This window comes from Stomoxys calcitrans, chromosome 3 (genome assembly GCF_963082655.1).
Source record: "Stomoxys calcitrans chromosome 3, idStoCalc2.1, whole genome shotgun sequence".
Taxonomy (NCBI): domain Eukaryota; kingdom Metazoa; phylum Arthropoda; class Insecta; order Diptera; family Muscidae; genus Stomoxys; species Stomoxys calcitrans.
The window spans coordinates 58861501-58888230 of record NC_081554.1 but is presented as its reverse complement, the minus strand read 5'-3'; the positions used below and the strand labels follow the sequence as shown (position 1 = coordinate 58888230).

Genomic DNA, 26730 nt, shown 5'->3' with positions numbered 1-26730 from the left:
GAATTTGTTTGTTGTTAATCCGCCCCATGCCACTATATATTACAAGCTTAGGTGTATGTCTATAGTGGCATAGGGCGGATTAATATCCGCACCCTCTTTTTAACCAAACCTAACTTAAGAATTTGTTTCCTTAATGATAGTATTATAAGGCTAACTAACTAACTAATAAGACTCTAACAAAAAGGATTTTTAATGAAAATTTTATTAAATTTTTTAATGTTACCCAAGAAAAATTTTTTAACTAAATTAAAAAAAAAATCATTTTCAAAGAAAATTTTCCTTAGCTGAAAGATTTTTACTCCATTATAAGAAAAAAATTTTAAATAGTAGGATCATATATATTTCGCCTTTAGATAAAAAGCTTCTAATAAAGAAAACAAATACGCCCCTAGCTTAAAAGATTTTGTACCTAATGGAAAATAATTTTGCAAAGATTTTTTCGTTGATACTATGATTTTACTTATAAATAATAGTTTTATAAGACTTTAATTTTAATACTAAAAGAGCTTTTAAATGAAATTTCGAGTGCGAGGCACTGCTGCCAGCAGCACTGTCTTGGACTGACGAAACCCTAGCATTGCCATGTTACACGGATGGATCAAAGCTAGAGAACAGAGTGAGCTTGGGGGTCTACATTGAGAACCCAGAAACTGAGATCTGTTTTAGACTGCCTGACCATAATACGGCCCAGCAGGCGGAGATGCGGGCGATCACGAAATGCGTGAGGTAGTGTGGTGCCAACGCGAGGTCGTCAAGTGAGAACATCTTTCCGGACAGTGAAATGGCCATAACGGCAATAACAACCAGGACGATAAAGTCACAAATAGTCTTGGACTGTAAGAAGGCGATTAATGCCTTCTCTGAGAATGGCATGATTCGCATTGTTTTGATGCCGGGCCATAGCGAAGTAAGGGGGAATGAAAGAGCAGACGATTTGGCAATGAAGGCCAAAGGACTGCCGTCAACACACTTGGCTAACCCGAAGCCTTTCGGGTCGATGCAGTCCGATCATGGACTACGAACACATTGTGGAACAGCGATACGGTCGGCAGGACAACGAAAATCCTATGGGGAGGTCCGGATTGTGAGAAGACGAGGCTATTAATGAAAAGAAAGAAAGAAGGAGCTCAGTATAGCTTTTGGTATCATAACAGGACACATAGAGCTATGAGCTCACGAATGCTAAATCTTTGCACTAAATTAAAAGAATTTTTTTACTTTTAAGGAAAATTTTCTTCTGGTGAACGATTTTTTACTTCATTATTAGAAAAATTTCCTAAATTGTTGTATAATATATCTTTAACTTCAAAAAAAAAGACTTTAAAAGACAACAATTACGCCTCTAGCTTTAAAGATCTTTTTACCTTATTCAAAAGAATTTTGCAAACTATTTTACAAAATTTCCTTGGTTTTTTTCCCTGATAAAATAAAAATAAATAAACTTTTTTTAAAGAAAACTTTATTAAATTGTCTACGTTACGCAAGAGAAATCTTTGCACTAAATTTAAAGTACTGTTTTACTTTTCAAGGAAAATTTTCTTCTGGTGAAAGATTTTTTACTCCACTATGGAAAAAATTTCCTAAATGCTAGTAAAAAATATATTTAACTTCAAGAAAAAAAAAATTTCAATAAGAACTACAATTACGCCCCTGGTTTTTAAGTTTTTTTTTTTAATAAATCGAAAGGATATTTGCAAACTTTTTAAGCAAAAAATTCTTGGGCAAAAAATTTTTTCTTGATATTAAGAAAATTTTTCCTTATTTTAAGTATTATTAGACTTAAACTATAAACAAAAAGTTTTGTTAAAGGAAATTTTTACTAAATTCGGTAGGCTAGTCAAAAAAATTTTTTTGAACTAAATTTAAAGAACTTTTTTAATATTCAATGAAAATTTCCTTTGGTGAAAGATTTGTTACTCTATTGCAAGAAAAAATGTCCTAAATGATTTGAAATAGGTTTGCTTGCCAGAATTCCTTTATAGAATTCTCAAATTAACCCTTTTTTAAGGCTTCATTAAGTTTTGTGACTACGGCCATTTGTTTTCAACTTTAAGACAAGACATACTTTTTAAACGGAAAATTTTACTAAATTTTTTACAAAAACCACTGCACTTTATTTGGTTTCATATGTACTATGTTTTGAGTACTTTCGAGTATATACAACAAATGAAAATAAGGCATTTAGATAAATAATGATACTAAATAAATAGTTTTTTTTTTAAATAGTGTTTAATTATACATAATTAAATAGAGCCATAAATACAGATAACAAGATTCTTTTTTTTTGTTTCTTTTTCATTCATTTTCTTATAATTAAATAAACAATTGTATGTATGTTTTTGTTTCCAGTTCTCTCTTGTTTCAACATTACAACACATTTAACTTAAAAATAATCAAGTGGCAGTATTTTTTATTAAATTCTTCATCAATATAATATAAGCAACAAAGTGATAAATAGAAAATTAATATAATTATATAGATACTCTGGTTTTTCATTTTAGTTTACGTTTTTAATTTGTCTTTTTAGATTTTATTTTTGTTGAAGGCTGACACAGTGTGATTGGTAAAGTATTTAGAATTCTAGAGGATACATACGTCGTTAAATGACAATGGAATGTGAGGGTGATAATCATCATGGGTGAGTTTTCATCGATACATGTTGGTAGAGTAGCAAATTAATATGTTGTTGAGGGGTACATTGACAATTTATGTTGCTCTAAGCTTTTTGGTATTATTGAATTTAATACCAAATGGTATTAAACGCAGTATGACAACTCTACTATATTGTATTCTTTTGTACAATATCCACAATACGATTCTACTTAGTTGATGTTGTTGTAGCCACACGCTGCAAGTATGTTGATTCTTCTTATGTCTTCTAGTCCAGTCTGTCTGTCTTGTAGTCCACTCTTCTCTCTGAGATTATCCCGACCCTGTAATGGTTCGCAGATCCAGGTTTAAAAATCTGGCTAGTTCAACTGGATCTGTCCATAGTGCCTATGCAGTCAGGTTCGGTGGTTTCGCGGGAGATCTAAATAGGTGATCAGTATCACGGTTTGGAGTTCCCCACTCAGGGCAGATATTTGTGACAGTATCGCTTAAGCTTGAACGAGACTAGTCCAACCTGCTAAAGGTTATACAGTTGGACCAGTATAGTTCTGGTCCTCCTGGGCGGGTCTTTCTCGTCATGAGCAACCGAACAATATTCGGTCCGTATGATAAAGTCGCACTCGCACTGCATCTTGTTGGTTATCCTGTGGACCTGCTTTGTGTGAGGCAGTTGTGAGCGGAACTGTGAGGTGTTGGCGGACTGCGCTCTTAAACATCCAGATATTATTCTTCTTGTTTTTGGGAGATGGGGTGCCCAGCCCGGTGAATCGGAAGTCCAGGTGATCACAGTTGTCCTTAAACGGAAGGATCTTTGTCTCCTCATGTAGATGGTCCGTGCTCGAAATTTGCTGGCATCCTGTGATGGTTTTTAGAGTCGCATTCTGACACGTTTGTAGGCTTCGCCAGTGTGTTTCGCACACCCCAGCGGTCCATACCGGAGCCTCATAGTCTATCACCGGTCGCCCGATCGCCTTACAGTTCGTTAACAGAGTTTCCTTGTCCAGTCCCCAAGTGCGGCTGACCCTAGATTTAAGGACTCTGTTCCCGGGCCCAGCCCGGTGAATCGGAAGTCCGGGTTATCACAGTTGTCCTTAAACCTAAGGATCTTACTCTCCTCATGTAGATGGTCGGTGCTCGCCATTTAGTGACATTCTATGATGGTTCTTAGAGTCGCATTCTGACACGTTTGTAGGCTTCGCCAGTGTGTTTCGCACACCCCAGCGGTCCATACCGGAGCCTCATAGTTTATCACCGGTCGCCCGATCGCCTTACAGTTCGTTAACAGAGTTTCCTTGTCCAGTCCCCAAGTGCGGCTGACCCTAGATTTAAGGACTCTGTTCTTGTTCCTTGCCCTTTAGCAGATCGTAGCCAACATTGTGAGGCAGTTGCAATAGGTTACTGCTAAGATTTTAAGTTGCCACACCGTAAGGATTATTTGCCCATCGATCTGTCTATCAAGCTCTCTGATGTAGTCAGTTTTCCAGATGGTGAACAATGTTGCTGATGATTTGGTAGGGGAGATTTTAAGGTTATGGCTGCTCAAAGATTCTACCAAGTACTGGAGGCAAATATTTATTTGCGTTGATGTTATTGCCCCTCGCCAGGACTGAGCAGTCATCTGCATATGGTACTATCTATCGGGAGGACATCGTGGCACAGAGGTTAGCCTGCCCGCCTATGACGCCGAACGCCTGGGTTCAAATCCTGGTGTGATCATCAGAAAAAAATTTGTGGGGGTGGTGAGGGAAGTATTCCCTGTTCCTAAATGGAATGCAAATTTTGCCCATGAACATTCCACTAAGGAACAGGGGCAAACTTCTCACATATCAATGAGTGCAGTCCGATTCAAGTTTAAGCTCAATGATAAGGGGCCTCCTTTTTATAGCCGAGTCCGAACGGCGTGCCGCAGAGCGACACCTCTTTGGAGAGAAGTTTTACATGGCATAGTACCTCACAAATGTTGCCAGCATTGGGAGGGGAAAACCACCGCTGAAAATTTCTTCTGATGGTCTCGCCAGGATTCGAACCCAGGCCTTTAGCGTCATAGGCGGACATGCTAACCTCTGCGCTACGGTGGCCTCCATAAATGGAATGGTCATGCGAAATTTAGTAGTAGTGGTATGGTATTATCTCCATGTCAGAGAGGGCGGAGGGAGTTTGAAAAGGTAGAGGTTAAACTGGATTGGGTAGAGGACACCCCCTTGTAGGACTCCCGGTTTAACTCTGCGGTGTTTCAAATTAGTATTCTTGAATTCCACATATAATTGCCGGCCGCACATATAGCTCACAATCCACCTTTTCGTCGAGTTCGGAAGATCAGACTCAATTGAAAAGAATGGTGTGGTCGACCGTGTCAAATGTTTTTGACAAGTCCAGAACCATGAGGACAGTACTTTCATGAGGCCGTTTTGCTTTCAGACCGCAGCTTATATGTGTGATGATAGCTGTGAGTGCGGTGGTAGTGCTATGCGGTTTCGCATTCGGACGACGGCTAATATGTGTGGTGATAGCTGTGAGTGCTGTTCCAGTCCTATGCCTTTTACGAAATCCATGCTGATGATCTGCTGCAATTCGAAGAAAGCTCAGGCCAGGTAGGAGCAGCATTAAGAAAGCGGACTGCATGGTCGAATGCCCATGGCTTGCCATTAACGAAGGGAAAACTGAGATGGTCTCTTCCACCCAGAGGAGAGTTGCTGAGTGTATTCAGGCTACCTGTATTGAATGGGGTAGAGTTGCCGCTCTCCCCAGCCCTAGGCGTGGTTCTTGAAAAGAAACTAAGTTGGAAAAGAAACGTCAAGAAAATGGTCAAATGGGGACTGAATGCTTTCTACTCCTGTCGCAGCTCGATAGAAAGAAATTGGGGCTTAGGCCTTGCCAGGCTCCCTGGTTGTCAATGGCCAATGTTCGGTCGATTTTCACCTATTAATGGCTGCTGTGACATCAAGCTCTGAACAACTGTGCCCTCCCCAAGACGACGGAGAAGGTGCAGGGTACCACTGCGGTGCTGAACTTTGGAGCAAGCAGAAGTGACCCGAGAGAGGCGTTGTTTTCCCTATGCTCGCGAGCATAACGGTTGTGTGTTGTTGCTTTAAACAAATATTTATGGATTTCAAAAACAACATCAAAATAAGCCACCATGCCAACATGTTTTCATCTTCAAACGCCACCATATTTTGTGATGAATTACGATTCTTACTTCGATTACGATTCTTTATTTCCTTTTAAGGATTTTATCTAGTTTTGTTCGTATTCTTAATTTGGTATGTCTGATTAACGCATAACATTCAATTTTAAACTTAAACATCTGATTTGTATATATACAAGGAAATTTGGAATGTTCTATGCTCTATTATCATATGTGTTTGGTTTTTTCATTTCTTGTTGTAGTTTATTTTGGAAATACATCTGATATATGTTTTGGTATCGTATAAACGTTTTAAGAAACACTTAATAAGGTGGTTAAATATGTATTTTATGGTAGTATGTTCGTTATTCAATTTTATTGGGAATTTAACTGCGTTTGTCTCTTTTGTTGGTTTATTTTGGGTTGCATTAGCAGCTGTTGTTCCATTTCTTTAACTATATTTCCATAATTCAAACCTGATTTGATAAACTTTGGTTAGTGGTACAAAACAGTAGGAGGATGAGTTGTGATTAGAAATTAGTTGCTCAAAAAGGTAAAGAAATTATTAAAATTGAATGATATCATCAGTCAATGGCTAATTGAGGTGATATTTTGTGGCAAATGCTCATCATATTTAATGAAAGGCCCATAGCTAATTTGTATGCTTGTCATACGCAATGATGAATCCTGTCAAATCCATAGAGATAGAGAAAATGCTTTAATGTGTTCTACAAGTTCATCATAGCTTATGATGAACACTTTCACAGTTTATTTACGTTTATCATACGCAGGGATGGACCGTTAAAATCCATAAAGATCACATTAATGTTCATCATACGCAATGATGAACCGAAAGATCCCATTAAGTTTACATTAATGTTTATCAAACTGAATGATGTACGGCTAGGGCCCATAGAGGTCATATTAATGTTCATCATACGCAATGATGAACCGAAAAAAAACCCATTGAGATAACATTAATGTTTATCAATCACAATGATGTACGGGTAGCGTCCATAGAGATGATATTAATATTCAACACACGCAATGATTAACATGTAGAACCCACTTAAAGCGTAAAAATGTATTTATACCCTTTAATGAGCCCATTTGGAGCCTATTTCAGTTTATCACACGCTGTAACAAACCACTTAAATATTCTTCAGACGCATTGATGAATCGGTAAAAAGCTTATTAATACTCCTTATAAGTTTGGATGAGTCTATATACCATAGTCTATTATACAAGATTCATCATACGCAATGATGCACCCTCTAAAACCCACAAAGGGTGAGTTAATATTCAGAATACGCAAAGCTGATTCCTTGAGAGTACATTTATATTAATCATACGCAACGATGCACCCCTAGAACCCATAAATACCATATTAATATTCATCATACGCATTAGTGAACCGGTAAAACCCATTGAAATTATATTCAAGTTTATCATACCCAATGATGAACCAATAGAATCCATCCAAATGTTCGTAATACGCAATTATGAACCGTTATATTCATGTTCATCATACACAATTACGAAAGGACCGTAAAACCCATTTAATGCCTATTAATGTTAATCATACGCTATTATAAACCGCATTGATGAATCGGTATAATTCGTTGAGATCATATTCATATTCATTATACGCGACGAATAATTTATAGAACCCATTTAAAATAGTTATTGTAGCCTTTTATGATTGCATTTAGAGCCTATTTAAGTTTATCATACTCTATTACAAAACCCCTTACCAATTTTTGTCAAAGGCATAGCTGAGCAAATGCAAACAAATGCAAATTTGCACATTAAAATCCGATTAAGGAATTGGGGCAAACTTTTCACATAGCAAACGGCGCTGTCCGACTTAATGGTAAGAAAACTCCTTTTTATAGCAGCGTCCAAGCAACGTGCCGCAGTGCGACACCTCTTTAGAGAAAAGTTTTTGTATCACATAGTAGCTCACAAATATCGCCAATATAAGGAAGGGATAACCATCGCTGAAAATTTCTTTTGATTTTCTTGCCAAGATTCGGAACCCAGCTTCATAGGCTAATATACTAAACCCTGCGGAGTCAAGGATTACAAAGGCCTTCGCGGCATTATACTCCTGTCAGAAGTTCGTGGGGAGGGGAGTAAGTGGGGTTTAAGGGCCAGGCTTATGGTCTTATGCATTCTCGGCGGTGGTGCGGCCAGTTTTGGGTTATGGCTGCCACGTTTGGTGGCCGGTGACGAATTTTACGTTCCATGTCAAATGTCGCCAGTATTAGGAGGGGATAACCATCGCTGAATATTTTTTCTGATGTTCTTGCCAAGATTCGGAACCCAGGCTATCAGCTTCATAAGCTAATATGCTAACGCCTGCGGAATCAAGGATTTGAAAGGCCTTCGCGGCATTATACTCCTGTCAGAAGCTCGTGGCAAGTAAGTGGTGTTTAAGGCCCAGGCTTTTGCATTGGTTGTTCTCGGCGGTGGTGCGACCAGTCTTGGCCTATGGCTGCCAAGTTTGGTGGCCGGTGACCAATTTTACGTTTCATGTCGAATGTCGCCAGTATTAGGAGGGCATAAGCACCGCAGAAAATTTTTTCTGATGTTCTTTTCAAGATTCCAAACCAGGCGTTCAGCGCCACAGACGTATATGCTAACCCCTAAGGAATCAAGGATTAGAAAGGCCTGCATTATATTGCTGTCAGAAGCTCCTGGCGAGGGGAGTAATTGGGGTTTAAGGTCCAGGCTTATGCATTGGTTGTTCTCGGCGGTGGTGCGGCCAGTCTTGGCCTATGACTGCCACGTTTGCTGGCCGGTGACTAATTTTAACGTCCCATGTTCGTAACCTTAACAGGGCGAATGGGTTCGCTTTGAGATTTGTTACTGGGGGTTATTAGAGGTAATGATGTAGACTCAACCTAAGGACTTATTTCTAAGGGAGGCAACGAAGAGGACTCTTCCCAGATTGTCGCAGCTTGAATTGATTCGTGGATCACCGGCGAGACATTTACGTTTATTGGGTAGTACCAAGGCCATTTTCAGACGGACTTCCAGATAGAAATAGACGTGCTCAGTAGCTCACAAATGTCGCCAGTATTAGGAGGGCATAATCACCGCTGAAAATTTTTTCTGATGTTCTTGTCAAGATTCCAATCCAGGTGTTCAGCGCCATAGACGTATATGTAAAACCCCTACGAAATCAAGCCTTCGCTATATTATATTCCTGTGAGAAACTCATGGGGACAGGAGTAAGTGGGGTTTAAGGCCCAGGCTATGCATTGGTTGCTCTCGGCGGTGGTGCGACCAGTTTTAGCCTATGGCTGACAAGTTTGGTTGTTCTCGGTGACGGATTTTACGTTTTTACGTCCCATGTCCGTTACCTTAACAGGGTAAATAGGGTCCCATTGAGATTGGAATCATCACTGGACATAACAAGTTAAGTAAACACATGTCTCGCATAGGCGTGAGAAATGATAATATCTGCCGACGGTGCTTCGACTTCTTATCCCTAAATTCCACAAATGGCTGGCATCACGACCATGCCCTGTAATTCGCGACCATGCCCTGTAATTCGCGACCCAGCGTTTCAGGCCTGACTGGAGGGACGTGTTGGCGATGTCCTCAAATAGTTTGGCATGGCTGACCGTGTCGAATGCCTTCGATAGGTCCAGTGCCACGAGGATCGTCCTATCACATGGCCTAGCCACGGCAAATGTGTGCGGTGATGGCATGCAAAGCAGTTGTTGTGCTATGCTGTCTTCGGAATCCACGTTGATGCTCGGCGAATGGAAATTCTCCTACGAGGCTCGGGAGAAGTAATGCCTCAATTGTCTTTGGTGAGTGAAGGGGAATCGGTCTGTACGACTCCCCCAAAACTCAGGCCCTTTTCAGGCTTCAGTAGCGGGATCACTCTGCCCATTTTCCATACATTGGAAACTATAAGAGTTTTCATAGACAGGTTGAGGACAACTCCAGGTAAATTCAGATTATACAGCATCAGTGACGAGATTCCGTCGGGGCCCAACGGCTTGGATGATTTGGCTCCACGGATGACATTCGTAACTTCGCCCACGGTAAATTGTGATGGCTATCCATCGGTTCGGAGACCACAGATACGCTGAATGGCTCTCCTTCTTGCCCTGTCACTCTCGGGATGCACAATCTGGTAGTACTTCGAGTAGGTTTGGATACTCAGATTCAGAATGACGTGTGTCTTGTGATGCCGTTCACACGCGGGGCACACAACCACCATCGGATCTGACCCAGGAGAAATCGAGGCGGCTGATATGCTGAATGGCTCTCCTCCTTGCCCTGTAACTCTCGGGATGCACAATCTGGTAGTACTTCGAGTAGGTTTGGATACTCAGATTCAGAAATGACGTGTGTCTTGTGGTGCCGTTCACACGCGGCACACACAACAACCATCGGATCTGACCCAGGAGAAATCGAGGCGACTGTTACGCCGAATGGCACAATCTGGTAGTACTTCGAGTAGGTTTGGATGCTCAGAGTCAGAAAGGACACACAACCACCATCGGATCTGACCCAGGAGAAATCGAGGCGTCTCAATCTACCGGAAAGTAGTTGAGCTAGGACTACTCTGGTTTGCCGAGGTAGGTTAACTTCTTCAGGTGCTATAGTTGGGGTCTCTAAGAATGACAATTCACTCTGCTGGCTTCCGCCACCATATTCTCCTAAATGCTACTTTGACCCGCCTTAAAAAGCCAAAAGTGACCGAAGTCCTGTCATCTACTAAGATGTGAGACTGGCATATTCGGGCACGGGATAGTTGTGAGCACCACAGAGGCTGGAACAATACGGTCCGATCTGTGTGGTGTTCATTGCTGTCACGAGAAGCTTCGCTGCGAGCTACTGGGCGCGTCCGCAGATTACGGATAGTGGAGTGCTCCATACGGAGTAACGGCAGTCGAGGAAAATCAGCGGAATCGAGCAGAGAGTCTCAGTGAGAGGACGGGCGGCACCGGCTCTTGCACAAATACTGAGTGCCTATAATGCTCGGTATGATAAATAACCAATGGCCACCATGTTCCCGCGGCGAACATGGTGCCCTACAGCACCTTGACGAGGATCGCCACCTCCTCTTAGTGTTGCCGTTTCTGGTAGGTTCCTGCCAAAATTGGTGGGTTTTTTTCTCTTGGTAGGTTGGTAGGCTGACCTCAATTTTTGGTAGGTTCTTCAAACATTTATAAACCAAGTGAATTGCGGAAAGAATCGCCGGCGATGGCTCGAAGTTATTTCAATTCTTGATATTCTTCATGAATATCAAGGAGCCAAATACTGTTACAAGGTCCCACTGCAACAAAGAGGAACAGGAAAAAAGGTGAATGTTCTGATATTGACTGTAACTGGTATGAGTGTTAAGGAATTTCCTTCAAATTTCGTAAATTCTGGGTAAGAAATGCGGCTTTTGGTCGTTCAATACCTTCAATCGGAATACAGCGCTTTATGGCAGCTGCATACAAATATGGTCAGACCTGGTCCATACTTTGATGTTGAAGGGTCCAAGCAACTCACTGTAACGCAAAAATGGGTAGTAAAAGCGCATTTTTTGGCTCAACACCTTAAACCGGGAGATCGTTTCTTCCAAACTCGGCAAGGTTATTCATTGAAAAAATAGGACTTTTAAAAACTCAAGCTTTCTTATCAGGAATTGGTGCTATTTCATGATATAGGGCACCTTTGAACTTCAAGCTGTAGAGTGATTGCAACAAACAGATGGACGGAGGCGCTGCTGCCATCGGCACAGTCATGGATTGACGGAGCCAAGGTATTGCCGTCTGGAAGATCATGTTACACGGATGAATCAAAGCTAGGGGACAGAGTGGGCCTGGGGGTTTACATTGAGAACCCAGAGACTGACATCTGTCCTGATCCTTATTTGTATAGGTTAGGTTAGGTTAGGTTGAAAATGTATGAATTGGTTTTTAGCAAACTAAGTGGCAAAATGGGCAACTTTTCGCTGGCGATTATAGAAACATACAACGCATTCTTGACTTGTAGAACATTTGGTAGGTTTTGGTCGGATTTGGTAGGATTTTTCATAAATTTTGGTAGAAAATAATCATATTGGGTGGCAACACTGTCTCCACATGAAAATGTGGCCACAACAACAACAACTGACGTAACAGTAAACCACCGCTTCTCATTACTGGTGCTTTAGTTACAATGCTTTAAATTCCTCTTTTGCTCCTTTATCCCCATATTAATATTCCTCATACGCTATGATGAGCCTATAGAGATTAAAAAAATATTCATCATACGCAGTGACTAGGCCTTAAAAATTTATATTCATCATACGCCATGATAAAATCATTGAATACACACAGAGAGCTTAATGATATTCATCATACGCATTGTTGAACTCATATAGAGACGATTAAAGTTCATAATACGCTATGAGTATACTCTAAACGCGAATACGCGAATTAATATTAATCATACGCAACAACAAAAAATTAATTGAGAACTTATAAATATTAATCATAAGCGGATCAGAATGGTGTTTTTAATAAATTTAGATTTGAATTGAAATCAATGCTTTGAAAAGAGTTCAACAATATTTTCAGATTAAAAACAATCTTTGCTGTATAACTTTTAACAAAAAAATCACAACTTTCTCCCTCATCTGCTATATTGTTCTCTTTTTTTTCTATATATACTATCAATGCCAAGTTTTTTTTTTTAATAAAAAAAAAATAAGTTCTCAAAAACACCTATGAATTTATGTGTTTGTAATTTTAATACCATAATTTTGCAATATGTATTTTGTATTTACTCATATACTATATATTGAAATATATATGCATGTAATAACTAGTTTGAATTTCATTTTTTTTTTTTTGTAAGTGTTTCCCATTTAAATGTGTATATAATTTTTTTTTATGTAAATGAATGCTAAGGTATATCCTTAATATTTTTTACTAGATTTATGGATTATTTTTACTTTCCTTTTTGCTTTTAATTTATAAATATACGATTAAAGAAAGCTTTATATTGTCCTTAATACATATGAATGGAGGGGCGGGCGGGTGGCCGGAGAGGGAGTAAGGTGTCTTTGTCTTGTGAGAGGGGTGATTTGGAGAGTTGGGGAGCTGGGGAGCTGGGGAGCTAGGGTAATACATAATCTCTTGCCATTTATTTTAAGTGAATTTGAATAATGAATGAATAAATGTGAGATTTTTTTCTTGTTTTCGTTTGTTCATCCTAAGCTGTAATTATTACTAAAGTTTCTCTTCTTTGTTCTAATACCATCTGTTGCATATTTATTTTTGTTTTTTTTTTCTTTTAATTTGGGTGAGTTTCATTATCTATGGATTTACCAATTTTTGTATGTTTTTCTTAGTTTTTTTCCCAAAACTTGTTTTTTTCATGATTTACTGAATTTTCTTTCATTCTAAATACAATTCGTAGTTGCTTTGTGTTGTTTTTTTTTTTTTTGTTTTGTTTTTTTTTTCATTTTAAATTTATGTTAATATGTCCAGCTATTTGCCAACTATTTTGGTTCTTCGTTATAGATTAAATACATTTTTATTTTATATATCCCTTTTGCTTGGTTCTTAATATGCAGGAGCGGGCATAACTTGTTATACGTTGCCTGAAAATAGATAAATTAAAAATTATTAATTAAATGTTAGCATTTCTATAAAAAAATTTTAAAAATTCTTTTTTTTTTGCTTTTAATAACAAATAAAAGCCCCAGGCTTTAACATAATCGGAATCGAACTTTAAAAGCCACCATTAGAAATGAACACTTGACCGTAATTGTTCTTGCCTGAACGAGCAGGCCAATAACTCTGGCAGAGAAGTTACACACAGACAAAATACTCACAAATGTTCCCAGTTAGACGCACCTTACTGTACCAAAAACCTTACCTGCTGATTCAAGGGGTGAAAAGAAAAGGAAACAGGATGAGCGAGCAAAAACTGAAAGTGACCTATAAACCCTAGCTACTGTAAATGGAGTTCCAAATCCATCCACTCTTGCCATACTTGGCAAGCGTTTAGTTTACAAGCATAGGTTTCACGGCAGGAAGTACAAATTTCTGACAAATACTACAGTCGTGGAGCTTGAGCCCACTCTGTTACATCAAACAACATAACCCAGCACGGGATAACATGAGCATCACACAGGCTGAAACTTTGAACTTCAATCTGTGTGGTGTTCTTCGTTATCACGACAAGCTTAGCTGGGAGCTATCGGGCCCGTCCACAGTTTGGGGATAATGGAATGCTCCATATGGAGGAGCTGCAACTGCAGTCGCGGACAATCAACGATATCGAATGGAGAGTTTCAGTGAGAGGCCAGGTGGCACCGGCTCTTGCTTAAATACTGAATGCCTATGATGAGTTATTGGCGCCTTTAATTAACCAATAGCCATCATGTTCCCGCGGCGATCCGTCGTATAGACCGGAACTACAATAGCTTGTTCGGCTATAAAAGCTTGACGAGCAACAACAACACAAACACAAGAAAGGTCTACAGCCATCCACTTTAATGATTCGTGGCAAGCGTGTTGCAGACAAAGATAAGACTGCAAGTGATAGAACCGCGAGTCTAGCAATGGAGCCAGTAAATGGACACAAACGCAATGACAAGGTCTTTCATACATTCTGCCGCCAAAGCCAAGAAGGGAAGCTCACATCAGGCTGGAGAATGAACTCTTGGCAAGGGGACCTCTTTTTAATGAGAATCCCAACTTGAAAGAGAGTGCCAGCAATTAATAGACACGCAAGTACTTAAGCAGCTACAAGCAGCTATCCCGAGTCGAACGATTCCTGAAAGCCTGTTTTTGATGGAGAGATTGTTGAAGACTAAGGAGAGATTGTTGAAAACGAAGGAGGAAGAAGGATGGTTGAAGACGAAGGAGAAATGGTTGACGACGAACGAGAGATGGTTGAAGACGAAGGAGACATTCCTCGAAAGCTTTTAGAAAGGGAGTGGACCAGTCCTTCGCAAAGTTCGATGACGTCAAATCGCACAAGGACTTCGAGGTCATTTTTATTATGACCTGTATCAATGGCTCGAATACCCTATGGCCCAACATGAAGAGAGAACCTGATCCCAATCAATAAAGTCTCCCGCTGCTACGAGTATTGATTCCCCTATTGTATTGAGGACCACCGTAGCGCAGAGGCAGCCAGTGACTTAAGGACCTTATTTCTACTTTTGACTTTATCGCAAATTGTTGTGGCATGTGGGGAGAATGTGTAAAAGCTGTTAAATGTGACGCCAAGTATTTTGGGACACTTGATGGTCGGAATCATTTCTCCATCGACCATCACAGTCAGCTCTGTATTCACCTCACGCGTATATGTAGTGAACAATGTGGCTGAAGATTTGGTGGCGGATATCTTCAGATTTCTTGCAGCGAAATATGAGGCAAGTTCGTTGAGGTAGACCTTCAACCAATCGCAAATGGTCAACAATGGGGGGGGGGGCTGATGCCATGATCGTACATTCGTTCGCAAATGATACGATCTCTATGCCGTCTGCAGGGGGTGGAATGGAGGATAGGTAGAGGTTAAACAATGTCGGAGATATCACCCCACCTTGGGGAACTCCCTGTTTCACTCAACGGTGTTTCGACTTCTTATCCCTAAATTCCACAAATGACTGGCGACCACACAGATAATTCGCGACCCATCGTTTCAGGCCTGACTGGAGAGACGTCTTGGCGATGTCCTTAAAAAATTTGGCATGGCTGACAGTGTCGAATGCCTTCGATAGGTCCAGTGCCACGGGGAACATCCTATCATATGGCCTGGGCTCATTGAAGCCACCGCAAATGTGTGCGGTGATAGCATGCAGAGCAGTTATTGTGCTATACAGTCTTCGAAATCCATGCTGATGCTCGGCGAATGGAAATTCTCCAACGAGGCTCAGGAGGAGTAGTCCCTCAAGGGAGATCGGTCTGTACGACTCCCCCTTACTCGGATCCATTCCAGGCTTCAGTAGCGGGATCACTCTGTCCATTTTCCAGACATCGAGAACCATAAGAGTGTTCAAAGACAGGTTCGATTCCAAAGAAATGACGGCTTGCCAGGTTACGTCACTCAGCAGACCAGGGGATGCAATGAAAATGTCTGGCAAGCTACTACACCTCCTCGCAATCCTAGTGGGGGCATCCTCACTACCGTGCAAAACGTGGAATCTTCAATCTACTCTGCCAAAGCCATGCCACGCTGGTCGTTCCCTGGAGCAGAATGCCATGAAGTGTGATGCGCATTAAAGTCCCCTAGAACCAGACGATTATGGCCAGATAGTAACCCACTTATGTCGGGGTTGTAAGCCTGACCATTAATTGGGACACAGCGGTATGTACACGCTGTATAGCTCTATCTCTGCAGTATCGCCGCAGTGGATCGCTGCGACCAATATGTTCTTTCGACTAATAAAATCCACAATCTCGTCGATGGCTCGGAGACCGTTGCAGTTAATTTGCAAAAATCATACACTGCCCGGAACTGGCCTGGCAATATTGGGGCTGGGATGCTGCTGTGGCGTATATTGCCTCACGGGAGAGGTCGGGGGGGAGGCGACGCCGACAACGCTTGTAACCCACTGCTGTCTATTTTCGCACAGCACCTTTCAACATTTTCAGTTCGTACTCTCGTAGTGATGTGAGGCCAGAGCAAGATCGGAAATGTACCCACTCCATGCACCGGTTACACCTCACCGATACCGATCGATGATGGAGGCGGATCTGGCAAACCGAGCAGAACCAGGGTCCGGGGTTCTTTTCAATCCCGGCACGAACCAGAAGCTTGCGGAGAAAGCACTCCGGGCAAAACAAGTAAAAGCGCGCTAAGTTCGGCCGGGCCGAATCTTGAGAACCCACCACCATGGATTCTGCTAAAAACGTATACAAAATAAATTTAGTTGAAGAGCATAATTTAATTCCACATACCAAACTTCTGTCAAACCAGCAAAATTTAAAGATTCAAGGAACCGAACAAGGATTATCGAGAGACCGGTTTAAAAATGGCGGCTTGTAAGGGCTCAAGAAGTCAAATCGGGAGGACGGTTTTTATGGGAGCTATGTCGGGTTGTCGGCCGATTTAGACCGTACTTGGTAGAGTAGTTAGATGTCATAATAGAACACTACATGCAAAAGTTTAGCGAAATCGGACAAAAATTGCGGCTTGTAAGGGCTCAAGAAGTCAAATCGGGAGATCGGTTTATATGGGAACTATATCGTGTTATAGACCGATTTGAACCGTACTTGGCACAATTGTTGGATGTTATAGCAGAACACTATGTGCAAAATTTCAGCCAAATCGGACAAAAACTGCGGCTTCCAGAGACTTGAGATGTCAAATTGAGAGATCGATTTTTATGGGAGCTATACCAGATTATAGACCGACTTAGACCGTACTTGGCACAGCTGTTGGAAGTCGTGAAAGAACACTACATGCAAAATTTCAACCAAATTGGACAAAACTTGCGGCTTGTAAGGGCTCAAGAAGTCAAATCGGGAGGACGGTTTGTATGGGAGCTATATCAGGTTATAGACCAATTTGGACCGTACTAGGCAAAGTTTTTGGAAGTCAAAAAATTGCGGCTTCCAGGGGCTCGAGAAGTTAAATCAGGAAATCGGTTTATATTGGAGCTATATCAGGTTGGAGACTGATTTGGAACGTAGTTTGCAGGAAGTCGTAACGACATAAGTCATACAAAAATTTCAGTTAACTCGAATAGGAATTACGCCCTCTAGAGGCGCAAGAAATCAAGACCCCATATCGGTTAATATGACAGCTATATCAGGTTAGGGACCGATTGGAACCGTACTTAGCACAATTGTTGGAAATCATAAAAAAACATCTCATGCAAAATTTCAGCCAAATCGGATTAGAATTGCGCCCTCTAGAGGCTCAAGCAATCAAGACCCCAGATCGGTTAATATATCAGGTTATGAACCGATTTGAAGCATACTTAGCACAGTAGTTGGAAGTCGTAACGACATACGTCATGCAAAATTTCAGCTAAATCGGATAGGAATTGCCCTCTAGAGGCTCAAGAAGTCAAGACCCCAGATCGGTTAATATGACAGTTATATCAGGATATGAACGATTTGAACCATATGAATATGAACGATTTCAACCGTACATAGCACAGTTGATGGATAGCATAACAAAATACCTCATTTAAAATTTCAGCTTAACGGATAGGAATTGTGCACTCTAGAGGCTCAAGAAATAAAGACCCCAGATCGGTTAATATGACAACTATATCAGTTTATAAACCGATATGAACCATACTTAGCACAGTTGTTGGAAGTCATAACGACATACGTCATGCAAAATTGCGCCCTCTAGAAGCTCAAGAAGTCAAGATCCAAGATCGGTTTATATGGCACCTTTATCAAAACATGGACCGGTATGGCCCATTTACAATCCCAACCGACCTACACTTATAAAAAGTATTTGTGCTTAATATCAAGCGGCTAGCTTTACTCCTTCGAAAGTGAGCGTGCTTTCGACAGACAGACGGACAGATGGACGGACATGGCTAGATCGACTTAAAATGTCATGACGATCTTGGACGAATATTTCGAGGAGTTACAAACAGGATGACGAAATTAGTATACCACCTCCTATGGTGGAGGGTATAAAAAACAAACATCAAAAATTAAGGTATTTAGAAGTAGAGTACGAATCTGATATCCACATTTATGGCCAAGTGTTAGAAGTCTTGCAGTGTAAGAAGGAAGTCTTGCAGTGCAAGAAGGTGATTAACGCCTTCTCTGAGGATGGCAGAATCCGCATCGTTTGGTTGCCGGGCCATAACGGAGTAAGGGGAAATGAAAGGGCAAACGATTTGGCGGTGAAGGCCAAAGGACTGCCGTCAATAAACTTGGTTAACCCGAAGCCTTTCGGGTCGATGCATTCTGAGTTAAGGGAGTGGACGACGAATGCGCATGCAACATTGTGGAACAGCGAAACGGTCGGTAGGAGGGCGAAAATCCTATGGGGGGATCCAGATCGTGAGAAGACGAGGTTATTACTGAAAGGAAGCAAGAAGGAGGTCAGTATAGCTATTGGCATCATTACGGGACACATAGGACTACGAGCTCACTTATGTAAAATTGGTGCGGCAAATGATAGCATGTGTAGGGCATGAGGGGAAGATGATGAGACTTTGGAGCATTTCCTTTGTCATTGCCCGGCTTTCGCGTTTAACAGATACCGGCACTTAGGTGGAGACACAATACCAGACATGAGCCAACATGTAAGTGGTAATGAAAGCAATTAAGGATTTTGTTAGTAGCACGGAATTCCTAACTTAAAATTTTCTTTTTTAGAAGTTAGTTTATAATCTTTAGAGCGCACAACAAGCCAATTACTGGCTTAGGTGTATGTCCATAGTGGCATGGGGCGGATTAATATCTGCACACCCTTTTCAACCTACAAACAAAATTACGAAATTAGTATGCCCCCATCCTATGATGAAGGGTATAAAAAAACAAGTAAGAGCGTGCTAAGTTCGACCGGGCCGAATCTTATATACCCTCCACCATGAATCGCATTTGTCGAGTTCTATGCGCCGTATCTCTTTTTAGGCAAACAAAGAATATTGAATAAGAACTGTTATGCGAGTGGAGCTATATCAAGTTGTAGTCCGATTCGGACCAAAAATGAATGCCGATTATTGTAGAAGCCCTTGTGTAATATTTCAGTTCATTCGGATAAGAATTGCGTCTCGTAGGGGCTCAAGAAGCAAAATCAGGAGATAGGTTTACATGAGAGCTGTATCAAGCTATTGATCAATTCAGACCATATTAGACACGTATGTTGAAGGTCATGAGAGAAGCCGTTGTACAAAATTTCTGCCAAATCGGATGTGAACTGCGCCCTCTAGAGGCTCAAGAAGTCAAGATCCAAGATCGGTTTATATGGCAGCTATATCAGGTTATGTACCGATTTCCGCCATACTTAGCACAGTAATTGGAAGTCATAACAAAACACGTCGTGCCAGTCAAATCGGTCGAGAATTGCGCTCTCTAGAGGCTTAAGAAGTCAAGACCCAAGATCGGTTTATATGGCAGCTATATCAGATTATGAACCGATTTAAACCATACTTAGCGCATTTGTTCGAAGTAATACCAAAACACGTCGTGCAAAATTTCAGTCAAATCGGACGAGAATTGCGCCCTCTAGAGGCTCAATAAGTCAAAACCCAAGATCGGTTTATATGGCAGCTATATCAAAACATGGACCGATTTGGCCCATTTACGACCAATACAATAATAAAAACTATTTGTGCAAAATTTCAAGCGGCTAACTTTACTCCTTCGAAAGTTAGCGTGCTTTCGACAGACAGACGGACGGACATGGCTAGATCGACTTAAAATGACATGACGATCAAGATTATATAAAGGGTGATTTTTTTGAGGTTAGGATTTTCATGCATTAGTATTTGACAGATCACGTGGGATTTCAGACATGGTGTCAAAGAGAAAGATGCTCAGTATGCTTTGACATTTCATCATGAATAGACTTACTAACGAGCAACGCTTGCAAATCATTGAATTTTATTACCAAAATCAGTGTTCGGTTCGAAATGTGTTCATTCACCGTAACGTTGCGTCCAACAGCATCTTTGAAAAAATACGGTCCAATGATTCCACCAGCGTACAAACCACACCAAACAGTGCATTTTTCGGGATGCATGGGCAGTTCTTGAACGGCTTCTGGTTGCTCTTCACTCCAAATGCGGCAATTTTGCTTATTTACGTAGCCATTCAACCAGAAATGAGCCTCATCGCTGAACAAAATTTGTCAAAATTTGAACACATTTCGAACCGAACACTGATTTTGGTAATAAAATTCAATGATTTGCAAGCGTTGCTCGTTAGTAAGTCTATTCATGATGAAATGTCAAAGCATACTGAGCATCTTTCTCTTTGACACCATGTCTGAAATCCCACGTGATCTGTCAAATACTAATGCATGAAAATCCTAACCTCAAAAAAATCACCCTTTATATTTACTTTATGGGGTCTCAGACGCATATTTCGAGGTGTTGCAAACAGAATGACGAAATTAGTATACCCCCATCCTATGGTGGAGGGTATAAAAAAAAACAAACATCAAAAATTAAGATGTTTAAAAGTAGAGTACGAATCAGATATCCAAATTTGTGGCCAAGTGTTAGCGGGTGGAACACACACTGGACACTGGAGCAACTTGTCTGATATACAATACAACAACAAAAAGAAAATAATAAAGAAACAACAACAAAAGAGCATTTAATATGTTTACATTAAAAATGTATTTTTGTTTTTATTAAACATGTGTAAATATTTCTCATATAGTGTGTGTGTATATATTTCGGTAATACCAATAATAATCTTGGGCGTGGATAATGAATACAGATAAATATTTACATTGGCAACTTTTTTCGGTAATCAAAAATAAAGCGAAACTTAAACAAAAATAAACATAAACATAAATAACTATAGTATAACTATACAGACTTTATAATTATATTGCAAATTAAAAATTAAAAAATAATAAGGCTTAAAAAAAACAAAAAAATATATGGGGGGAATTGCTTTTTGCTTAATAATTACGTGCAAAAAAAAAATTAAGATAAACGTAACGCATTGGCATACGAAAAAAACAAATTAGGAAATAATTAACTTTATCATAATGTCTAATTCGAATCAACAAATATTGGTAAATACATGTCTGTGTGTGTGTATGAGTGCGCTTGTGAAACTCAATCATCACAAAGAACAAAACTTGGCTAACTATGCAAATAAGAAGAGAAAAAAAGAACAGACAATCGCAAGTAGTCTAAACTTAAAGCATACAATTCACTTAAAATAAACACAAAAAAATAAAAATAATAAAATTAAACATGTTTTAAACATTCGTTCGTGTGGTGCGGCCACCAAAAAAAAAAACAGAGAGTGAAAATATCATTGGTTTCGATTTTTGATTTTCGGAATGTTAGCATTATTAAAGCAGATAGATAATAATATAATCAATCCAACATATTTACAAAGAAAAACAAGAAAAATTACAAGATTTTTAATCATAACAAAACATTACACAAAAATAAGAGAGCTTCATATTGAGGGATGGTGGTTTGGTTTGTGTGTCACGAACATGAACTTAAAGCATTTGAATCTGTTGGCATTTTGTAAATTGTAAATTGCCTCTCCAGAATTGGGCACAATTATTTGCCTTTGGCTTTCTTACCGGACGTCACAAATGGACCCACATAATTGCTGGGGAAGAGACCGGTAAGACCATTCAATTCACCGCGCCACCATTCGGGTTCATCTCGTCCCAGTACACTGATAATGTCATCCTTATCAAATGACAATTCATCGTCGTTTTGTGCCTTGTATGGATATAGGGCAATAACTTTATCTGCAATAGAAGGGAAATAGAAAAAAATTTATTAATAACTGAAGAACCTTGAAATGAATGAAATGTAGACAAGAAAGTTCAATTTCTGTATGAAGAGGTGAATTGATTTGAAAATTAATAATTTTCTCAGTGTAGATTTCCAAACATTGCAATTTTTCTCCCAGTGTACACTAGACGCTAGTCGTGCTTAAAAGCGTATAATTTTCCCCATGAATATTTGCACTAATCTTTTGCTCAAGCAAGCGGTGGCATTTCTCCAATTACCAGACAAAAACTGATGAAAACCACAAAACGTAGAGCCCCGCACGGGATAGCTGTGAGCACCACACAGGCTGGAGCTTTGAGCTTCAATCTGCATGGTGCCCATACCAAACGTAGGGTCACCAACCAATATCATGGCTATTCCCATGGAGCCGCTTGTACGCACCGGATTGACCCAATGGAATCCTTCATCGCAAGGACTGCAGCCTCAGTGTACGTGAACATTTGCCTCAGTGTATGTGAACATTTGCCTCAGTGTACGTGAACATTTGATCAAGCAAGCGGGGGTATTTCTCCATTTACCAGGCAAAAACTAATGAAAACTACCAAAAGTTGGGCCCCGCACGGGATAGCTGTGAGCACCACACAGGCTGGAACTTTGAGCTCCAATCTGCGTGGTGCCCATACCAAACGTAGGGTCACCAACCAATATCATGGTTATTCCCATGCAGCCGCTTTTACGTACCGGATTGACCCGGCGGAATCCTTCATCGGCAAGGGCTGTCGCCTCAATGTAGGTATTCGTCCTTTTATACCCACCACCGAAGGATGGGGGTATATTCTTTTTGTCATTCCGTTTGCACACATCGAAATATCCATTTCCGACCCTATAAAGTGCATATATTCTTGATCAGCGTAAAAATCCTAGGCGATCTAGCCATGTCCGTCCGTCCGACCGTCTGTCCGTCTGTCTGTAGATATCACGCTACAGTCTTTAAAAATAGATATATTGAGCTGAAACTTTGCACAGATTCTTTTTATGTCCATAAGCAATTCAAGTTCGAAGATGGGCAATATCGGACTATATCTTGATATAGCCCCCCTATAGACCGATCCGCCGATTTAAAGTCTTTGGCCCATAAAAGCCACATTTATTATAGATTTTGCTGAAATTTGGGACAATGAGTTGTGTTAGGCCACCCGTCATCCTTCTTCAATTTGGCACAGATCGGTCTAGATTTGGATATAGCTGCCATATAGAGCTAGTCGCCGATTTAAGGTCTTGGGCCCATAAACGGCGCATTTATTGCCAGATTTTGCCAACATTTGGGACAGTGAGTTGTATTAGACCCTTCGACATTCTTCTTCAATTTGACTTAGATCGGTCCAGATTTTGATATAGCTGCCGATCTCTCTTGGGCCCATAAAAACCGCTCCGATTTCGCCGAAATTTGTGACAATGAGTTGTGTTAGGCCCCTCAACATCTCTGTTCAATGTGGCCCTGATCGGTCCATATTCAAATATTGCTGCCATATAGACCGATCTCTCGGTTTATGGTTTTGGGGCCATAAAAGGCGCATTTATTATCCGATTTCGCCGAAATTTGTGACAATGAGTTGTGTTAGGCCCCTCGACATTTTTCTTTAATGTGGCCCAGATCAGTTCAGTTTTGGATATAGCTGCCATATAGACCGATCTCTCGGTTTATTGTTTTGGACCCATAAAAGGCGCGTTTATTGCCCGATGTTACCGAAATTTGGGACAGTGAGTTGTATTAGGGCCTTCGACATCTTTCTTTAATTTGGCCCAGATCGGTCCAAAATTGGATATAGCTGCCACATAGACCGATCTCTCGATTTAAGGTATTGGGCTCATAAAAGGCCCATTTATCGCGATTTTGCCGAAATTTGGGACAGTGAGTTATATTAGGCCCTTTGACATCCCTCTTCAATTTCGCCCAAATCGGTTCAGATTCGGATATAGCTGCCATATTGACCGATTTCTCGGTTAAGTCTTGGCCTCTTAAAAGAAGCATTTATAATTCGATTTCGCTGAAATTTGACAGTGACTTATGCTCGGCTTGTCCATATCCGTGTCGTATATGGTTCAGGTCGCCCTTTATTTGGATATAGCTACCGAAAAGACCAATATTTTGTTCTTCATTGAACAATGACTTGTACTTATTAGACCACTCAATGTCTGAGCCGAATTTGATCGAAATCGAACCATATTTCGATATAGCTGCTATGGGGGCCTAAATTATACATTTTTTACTGGATTATGACGAAATATGGTTAACATATATACCCCAGGTGATGGGTATCCAAACTTAACGCCTTTTTACTTGATTTTCGTCATGGGAGATGCACATCCCGGAGTTCCTTCTCCGCAAAATTTCAATCCAGAACCAGGTTTTGTTCGGTTTGCCTGAATCGCCTTCATCATCGGTCGTTGTCGGTGTGGTGTAACCGGTGCATGGAGTAGGTACATTTCCGATATTGCTCTGACCTTACGTCACTACGGGATTACAGTCACACTGAATATGTTGCAAGGTGCTGTGCGATCATAGACAACAGTGGGTCACAAACGTCGTTGTCGTCGCCTTCTGCGTCCTCATCGTCGGACTATGTGAATCCTCCAACCTCTCTCGTGTCTCTGCCAGGTCAGTACCGGGACTAAACTGCAACGGTCTCCGTAGCAAGATCGAGGAGATTGTGGATTTAAAGAGCCGGAAGAACATATTGGTTGCAGCAATCCAGGAGGTATGTAAGGATCGCTCAAGGAATGACCGCTATATGGGGTGCATGGGAATAGCAGTCAGGTCCGGTACTGCCGAAATAGAGCCATACAACGTTTACATAGCGCCGGTTGGTGGCTGTGTCTCAATTAATGGCCAGGCTTACAAGCCCGACATAAGTGGGCTACTATCTGGCCATAATAGTCTGATTCTAGCAGACTTTAATGCGCATCACATTTCATGGCATTCTCCCCTAGGTAACAAGCTTTGGCAGAACAGATTGAAGGCTCCACGGTGAATGAGGATGCCTCCACTAGGATTACGAGGATGTGTAGCAGCTCGCCAGACATTTCCATTGCATCCCCTGATCTCCTGAGTGACGTATCCTGGCAAGCCGTCGAGGGGTCAGACCACCTCTCCATAATTCTCATCATCGACCGACCACCTGACTTCATAACCTCTGAGCGCCGGACGTTTATCATTCAGAAGGTGACCGATTGGGCTGGCTTCAGAGAGTGCAAAAATCGTCGCAACTGCCACCCCCCTCGAATGTGCTAGTTGCCGAGAGGAAATTCCGAGACATCATTAACGCAGCAGTCGCTCGCTTTCTACCAGCGAATACCACAAGTGCGGCCCCTGGGGCAGGCAGTGGTACGCCCTTCGAACTGCGTCCGGCTGTCTCCTCAGTTCTCATGTGGACCATCTTCATCAGGAGACAAAGATCCTACCAGTGCGAAGACATAAGCAATACCTTTTGAGCTGCCATCGCAGGGACCATCCCAATCATTATCCTGTGAATAGTTATCTAAAAATAAAAATTCTATCCGCAAGGGCCCAAGAAGTCAAATCGCCTGATCGGTTTATATGCGGGCTTAGTCAAAACATAGACCGAGTCGGCCTATTTACAATCCCAACCGATCTACACTAATCATATGTACTTGTGTAAAATTTTAAGCGCCTAGCTTTACTCCTTCGAAAGTTAGAGTGCTTTTGGCAGATTGCAGTGGATAGAGAATAAGAGACAGGAGTTTGTTGTTGCACTGCATGCATGATTTTCAAATAAGAAACAACGGCGTCCAAAAGCAATGGATATACTTCTCTCATATCAATGAGTGCAGGCCGATTAAAGTTGTAAGCTCAATGATAAGGGGACGCCTCCTTTTTTATGCCGAATCCGAACGGCGTGCTGCATAGCGACACCACTTGGTAGAGAAGTTTTAACATGGCCAGATATTTCACAAATGTGGCTAACCTCTGCGCCACGGTGACCTCCGAATTTTACTATTACTCATATATACACAGACAGGCCAAAAGTGGAATAAATGTTGGCACAGGCAGATTTAAGGAAGTTTTATCATTGAGATATTTTTCAGTACGCAAAACGGAAATGTGTGGTGATCCAGTAGACGTTGCGGTCAATGCAATATAGAGAAGAGTAAATGCGAGCAGAGATAGATTGAAGGAAGTTAAATGACTGAGATGTTGACTAGTAGAAAAATGGAAATGTGTGTCTCAATGGATGTTTACATTCCACAATCTTTTTTCATAAAACTTAAAATAACTAGCCACGACAGTCATGTACGTATTACGAGCTCTATCTTTTAAAAAAGAATCAAGCCAATCGTTCCGTAAATGACTATTTGACAAGAAATACAAAATTCGACACACTCGAGGTGGCCAAATTTCAAGCCCCATGGATCAGCCTCTGGACCCACTAGGGTCCCTAAATTTTGCATACTTTCAAATAAGAAACAACAACGTCCAACAGCAATGAATATACTTCTCTCATATCAATGAGTGCAGACCGATTAAAGTTGTAAGCTCAATGATAAGGGGACGCCTCCTTTTTTATACCGAATCCGAACGGCGTGCTGCATAGCGACACCA

At 40.9% G+C, this 26730-nt stretch overlaps 1 protein-coding gene across 3 annotated transcripts in view; it reads right to left on the bottom strand.

Annotated features, from left to right (window-relative positions):
* Nucleotides 1-12618: 12618 nt before the first annotated feature.
* Nucleotides 12619-26730, bottom strand: part of LOC106081748 (intersectin-1) — a 43652-nt gene continuing 29540 nt past the window's right edge. For 2 of the 3 annotated variants that reach the window (XM_013243929.2, XM_013243933.2), the window contains one exon: nt 21674-22123. In XM_013243929.2, the coding sequence (XP_013099383.1) occupies nt 21927-22123 (197 nt within the window). In that variant the 3' untranslated portion in view covers nt 21674-21926. Of the gene's footprint in view, nt 13338-21673; nt 22124-26730 lie in introns of those variants that run through there. The other variant, XM_013243931.2, reaches the window with a different exon arrangement.